This window comes from Stigmatopora argus, chromosome 12 (genome assembly GCF_051989625.1).
Source record: "Stigmatopora argus isolate UIUO_Sarg chromosome 12, RoL_Sarg_1.0, whole genome shotgun sequence".
NCBI lineage: Eukaryota > Metazoa > Chordata > Actinopteri > Syngnathiformes > Syngnathidae > Stigmatopora > Stigmatopora argus.
Genome location: NC_135398.1, coordinates 606,382 through 612,539, shown reverse-complemented (window position 1 = coordinate 612,539; position 6,158 = coordinate 606,382). Strand labels below are relative to the sequence as shown.

Sequence of the window (6,158 nt, the reverse complement as noted above, 5' to 3'; positions counted from 1 at the left end):
GCGGGCGGAGGACGAGGACGAGGAGGCCGGGGAGCGGGTCCCTTACGGCATCTCCGCCGTGGAGCGCAACGCCAGAGTCATCAAATGGCTCTACAGCATCAAGCAGGCCCGGGAAACTCAAAAGGTCTCGCACGTCTAAAGCGGCGACGGGCGCCGGGGACGATGGGACTTGTTCCCGAAGGGACGTTTGTCCACGGGAAGCGCTTGGATGGGTCGGCGAGTATTTTGAGACGCGGGCGGTAAAAGAGTTTGGACGTTTGCTCCAGCGACATCAACAATGTGACCAAGAGCTACTGACTGAACAACAATTGGCTTTGCGTCATTACCCACCCGCTCGTTAATCTGGACGCTAAAATAGGGCAGGTGACGTGGACCGATCCAAAATGGCGTATTTTCTCAAATAGTCGCCTTAATGCAAAGGATTTTTTTAAATGCTCAGATGAAGCTGGGTTTCTTTTAATTTATTTATTTATTTTTTAACTAAGTTAATTCCCAAACTAATACACACCGTTAATCATATTAATATGAGAGCCCCCCAAAAAAAAGTTTGCCCCTCTTCAGGCTCACTACTACTCTTATATATGCTAACTATAAGTAGCATAACAAGCTCATTCCAACTTGATTAAAGGCGGAGATACGTAGAAAAACCAGGACACATTTGGCTATTACAGCCGTGTATTAGTCCGAATCGTAAGAGCCTCCTGCTATTAATTGCGATTAACCATTTTAATCATCGCCCAGGCCTGTGCAATACCGTGACCGGACGTTTCGTCGAAAGACATTTGGTCCCTGGATGTTTGGTCCCCAGACGTTTGGTCGACCGGACATTTGGTAGAACGGACGTTTGGTCGCCGGGTTCGCTCGCTGTCAAATTATGACAGAGTTTACTGTTGATATTTGGATATTAGATATTTAGATATTAAACTCACTCTCTCTCTCTCATGATTATAATTTTGAGAGCTGGTTTCAACAGTAACAACCCGGCGACCAAACGTCCATTCTACCAAACGTCCGGTCGACCAAACGTCCGGGGACCAAACGTCTTTCAACAAAACGTCCGAATACCGTGCAATACATCTACTTTGGTGTATTATCACTTCCGAGACTGAAACTAAGAAATAACTTCAGCTACTGCTCTAACGACTGTAATGTCACTTGACAAATTTACTCATTGGCTGCCATTGACCGTGACAGACGTCCAAAATTAGGACGTAAGGCGTTGTCGATGGCTGGCAGCGAGACGTGAAGAAAGATAAGTTGATCAACACCCCGGGCGACTATTTGAGGCAATGCGCAACCTAGCCAATAAAATACAGCTTCACATAAACAATCGTTGACGCCTTTATCGCGAACTAGATCTGTCGAGTAGAAACGGGGCCACCGTAACATCCTGTTCGGGTAACTCTAAATATAATCTTCATTTTTTTTTTGTTGCATCGTCAGCGACCTCGGAAAGTCCGCTCAGCGTTTTAGCCGTTCGTGACCGAGACACGTTTGTTTATGCAGAAAGAATGGAGCTCAAGTGGGTAGTGATGCAAAGCCAATGTGGCGCTAAGCTAGTTTGCGCCGCGTTTTCGTTAAGATGGCCGACTAGAAATAATTTGACTGAGAAGACGCCGACGAGCGCTTCCGCAAATACTAAATGCGACTTTATTTTCAGAGATCCCTTTGTCCAAAAGGTCTGAATTTGTGCATTCAGTCATAGTCATTGTATGATTTCAGCGTGTTTTCTTTTGATTGTCTTTCCACAAAGATACAAGAATTTCTGCTTCCCGTCTCGGACCTCAAAAGTGCTTCAAGCGCCCTCCAAAAAAAATCTAAAGTATGCTGGGAATGTCTGTCTGCTGAATCCAATTTAAAAGCCATGTCCCCATTGTCTAAACGGGAGGAAATCACCTCAAATGGCTGCCTGTGGAAAACAAGGCTCTTATACAAATGTATTACCTTTTAGTTCAAGCAATACTAAAATAACATTTGTCCGGTTACCATTACAGCTTTTTCCCTACGTAGTGATGTCCCCGATCTCAGAAAATTCACAGTATTTTGACATTTTAAGGAGCAGCACGGACAAAAAATACATATTTTATGCTAGCAGTGCACTGATCTTAATGCTAGTGCTTGTCCAATTGATTTCAAATGGGAGGGTGGCAACATTTGTTCATCCTCTTGCGATTGGTTAAGACGCAATGGTAGCCAATCTGTTCAAAATGTATTTTTGCTCTACTTGAGATGCGTCCAAGTCAGTATTAGGAAACTTTGTATTCAAGTGAGGATGCCGAAATTTAGGAGACAAAAACTGATTTTGTAAATATGGGCATTTAACTGCGATTGTCTGCCAATCAATCGAAGGTGCCCATAGTTGGCTGGGATAGGTTTCAGCACCCCTCGCGACCCTTGTAAGGATAGGCCATTGGGAACATGAATGAATGTATGAAATCCATTTTTTCGGATGGAATCAGGAACCAAAAATGGTATCGGTGCAACGCTCTTTTATGCTACGTGAGATATTGTAGCTAGCATGGGGTGCTAACCCGTGTGTCAAGCTGCAGGATGGAAATATTTTACATTTGGACGTGATTTTATTTTTATTTTTTGTAACGTGGAATCGGAAATTGGTATCGGCCGATTCGGATTCTAAACGGTGTGATCGGGACATCCCTACTAGGGACTTTAATAACGTGACACTGGCAAATAACGTCTGTGTGTCGTCCAATCCATTTGAAACGCAGTCCAGTTCAGACAGATTGGACGTCTATCTATCGCTGTCAGCTCTTTCCTATCTGCCGGATCTCCCTGTCCACGTTTGCAAAACAGTTGGGTACTGTTCTCGCGGTGTCGGCGTTCTTTGACATATTTCTGTCATCAAGATGTAGTTCGATGTTAGATTTGGATTTGAAAAGTTCTTCTGTGGTATTTTTTTTTTAATTCTACGTGTAAATGATGTCAGAAAAACCTGCTTGGGGGGGAATCAGTATTTTGGGGTTTTCTGTTTTGGGCCCTTTTGTTTTAAGATTAGCATTTTGGAAGAAGCATTGTCTGGTTAACTGCCTTCAGTACTAACTGTCTCATCTAATCTCCACAAGAAGCTTCGTGTTGGCTGCTTTTGACGTGGAAATGTTCCATATTACTTGACTGAATAGGGGGAGGGGCATTCATGTTTAGATTCTCTTTTGCATTGTTCCAATTAAAAAAACTTTAAGTAAAAGTTAATTGTCATATAGCATTTTTTTCTAAAAGAGGAAAACGTTTTACACCGCCATCTGCTGGTGTAAAATGAAACTACATACGCAGTATATGTAATAAACTGGGCGAACGGCAGCATTGCGCGTCAATCTGTTCTGTTTGACGCTTAATGAAAGAATAATTCAATTGGAATATAAAAAAAAATGGTGAATGCATTAATTCCATAAAACCTCGTACAAGTTAGAGCATTCTGGGAAAAAATATTAAAAGGAGAAAAAAGTTTCTCGTTTTGCGTTCTATGAATTTGTTTCTATAAAATATACTAGTTTAAAGGTGGTATATTTATTTCTTGTCTGTTTTTGGAATCACTACAATGGAATAAAATGTGATATGTGCCGGCGAACAGTCACGTGAGTGACTGGACTACTCACGTGATCACCAATGCGGAAGTCAGTGGTGTTTTTCCTGTAAAAATGCACTGCAGTCATAATTTGCCCTGTTGATGCCAAATTACGGTAAGTATAGTAAGAACGCCTAGCTGAGTGTTGAAATGTTTTTTATACGCCGTAACATTTCTTCTAGAACATATTCGAAGTGTAACGTAGCTATGCTAGTTAAAATATGCCTGCACGCAAATATGCTTGAATCCTCGGCCCACCATCAAGATTAGCCTTTGAATGGGACTAAAAAATAAAGAATGTTGTATCTCTGTCGTGTATTACGTTTATATTTAACTGTTCGTGTGCTAGGATTATGATGTATGACGTAAAAGGTATTTTGTTCCCAGTAGACGTCCAAATATTCCTTTATTTTGCAGCCTAGCTTAAATGGGTGAGACTAGCCAACGTCAGTCAATGACTTCACGGTTGTTGTGTTTTGTCAAAATCATTCCAGAAATGAACTCGTGTCTGCAAGGAGAGGAGAACTTCCGTCGACTCTGTCTGGCCTTCCTGAAGCTTTCGGATGGGTTACGAGACGGCTGGACGTGGGAGTCGCTCCAGGTGAGGAATTATTGACCAGGTTATCTGTTTGTTGCGTCCGACTAATTTGAATTTACCTCCAGGGTTCAAATGAGGGCTACTTGAAAAAAAACATTCTCAGGCCGGTCTCGCTCAGTTCCGGTGACGCCGGCGAGGAAATCTATGTCCACGGCCCAAAAGAGGACTTGGACGAAGAGTGCGATGGAGATGCGGTGGCCGCGGTTAGCGGTCAGGTCATCCAGTCGGAATATCACGTGGTGTATTCCTGCAGCTACGCCAACCCTGTTCTCTACTTTAGAGCCTTCACGCTCGGTGAGTTTTATTTTGGCCTTTACGCGCCCGCCAACGTCTGACTGCATTTTGTTTCTTTCTTTTCTCAGAAGGAAAGAGTCTTTCTTTAGAGCAAGTGTGGACTTGCGTTCACCCGCACTTCTGCTCGCGACTGCGGCAAAGCCCGTTGACGACCATCACGCAGCAGGTAGCCCGCAGATTTGTGCCTTTTCTCATTGTTTTGGTCTATTGATTTAAAAAATGAGCGTGTCACTGTTATTCCATTATATATCTCTTTTCTTTTTAGTGGGTTTGTACTTGAGCATCAAAGGGTCTTTTTTAAAGAGCTATTCAATCAGTAAAGGAGCAATATTTAAAATTTGCACTCAATTTTATTATTTATTTCAGATTTGTGTCTTCCATTTCGACGACCGTCGGCTTAGGTGTTTTTTTTTTGTGTGTGGCAGGAGCATCCTCTGCTGGGTCAGCCGTTCTTCATGCTCCATCCTTGTAGAACGGAAGAATTTATGAGGCCCGTTGTGCAGCTGGAAAAAGAGCAACGTGGGTAAGATGAGGGTAAAGCTTTGTAATGTTGACATGCAACCGTGAAATGACACGAAAAGTCACTTATTTATTTTTTGCATTCTAGTGACATGAACTACATTTTGACTTGGCTGAGCGTGGTGGGCCCTGTGGTGGGTTTGGACGTTTCCCTGAGGTACTCCACCCTGCAGCGCCACCTCTCGGAAGCGGAAGAAGCTCTGGAGGAGCCATTCCCGCCATCCTGATAGTTGAAGTTACTCGGATGTTTTGCCAAGCTAGGGGACGCTACAGACAAGTTAAAGCTCGAAGCCACACCAAGCCGAGAAAAGGTAATGCGCGGTGATGACCAACAGGGGGTGCTGTATGTCAGTGGTATTACGTGGACGATAACATTGCAGCGTTAGTTTGAAATGAATTGGTCATTTCCGAGTTCATTTTTGGATTCCACACAAAAAAAAAACAATGGTTATTTTCTTTTGATTTTTATCTGAAGTAAAATTGCAGATGTTTACTCTCCTAAACTCCAAATGCAGCTACCAAAGTTAGATTATTGACTTCAAATGGAAAGAATCTCAAATAAAATTTACAAGAATGTCTAAATGTCCACCATTTTTTTGCACTTTGCACTAACCTAACTAACTTTAAACAAACGTTATGTTTATGGCGTTATGTAATATCGTGGACAAAAACAAATCCCGTCTTAATCAACCAAAATTAAAATAAAAAATGGTTTCTTTTTCTAACTAAGACGGATTTTAGGAAAAATTCCAATCGTCCAGATTTTGAAGGCCAACAAACATAGCGTTTCAAGAAGCTCTACGGCCAACACTGAGTTAAAGGGATTGCAAAGAAGCTAGGTCATTAGTAAGAAGGAGTCGGCAGGAGGTATTTTTGAGCTAGCCATAAAGGATCTTCCATAGTTCCCTCCCTCCTTCCCTCAGATTCAGTTCTACCCTTCTTCTTCCCTCCCTCCTTGCACCCCTCCAGTCAGCGGGTTTCTCAACAGGACGCTTCCAGATGATAGAAGAAGCCCTTGAGCTGACATGCTCCAACACTGACAGCCCACCTCAGCGGGGCCCGGAACCCCCGCCTTCTTTTGCACGCCCCTCCCTTCCTCACATTGGCACACTTTCACACTATTCCGAACGTCCTTCCAATCTGTCACTCTCTTGCTTTAAAAAG

The 6,158-nt window shown here is 42.9% G+C and overlaps 2 protein-coding genes across 4 annotated transcripts in view; both read left to right on the top strand.

Moving 5' to 3' along the window:
- Positions 1–142, top strand: part of fam110b (family with sequence similarity 110 member B) — an 8,456-nt gene extending 8,314 nt beyond the window's left edge. For both annotated transcript variants that reach the window (XM_077614491.1, XM_077614492.1), the window contains one exon: positions 1–142. This exon is cut by the window's left edge and continues 732 nt beyond it. In XM_077614491.1, the coding sequence (XP_077470617.1) occupies positions 1–139 (139 nt within the window). In that variant the 3' untranslated portion in view covers positions 140–142.
- Positions 143–3,575: 3,433 nt separating this feature from the next.
- atg10 (ATG10 autophagy related 10 homolog (S. cerevisiae)) lies at positions 3,576–5,576 on the top strand. 2 transcript variants are annotated; one of them, XM_077615694.1, is made up of 6 exons: positions 3,576–3,698; positions 4,078–4,184; positions 4,247–4,475; positions 4,544–4,641; positions 4,901–4,998; positions 5,083–5,576. In XM_077615694.1, exons 1-6 carry the CDS (start codon positions 3,686–3,688, stop codon positions 5,219–5,221), a joined length of 684 nt encoding a protein of 227 aa, XP_077471820.1. In that variant the 5' UTR covers positions 3,576–3,685; the 3' UTR covers positions 5,222–5,576. The 2 variants fall into 2 exon arrangements, with proteins under 2 accessions (XP_077471820.1, XP_077471821.1); XM_077615695.1 differs by having other exon boundaries at positions 4,901–4,994; positions 5,083–5,228.
- Positions 5,577–6,158: the final 582 nt, after the last annotated feature.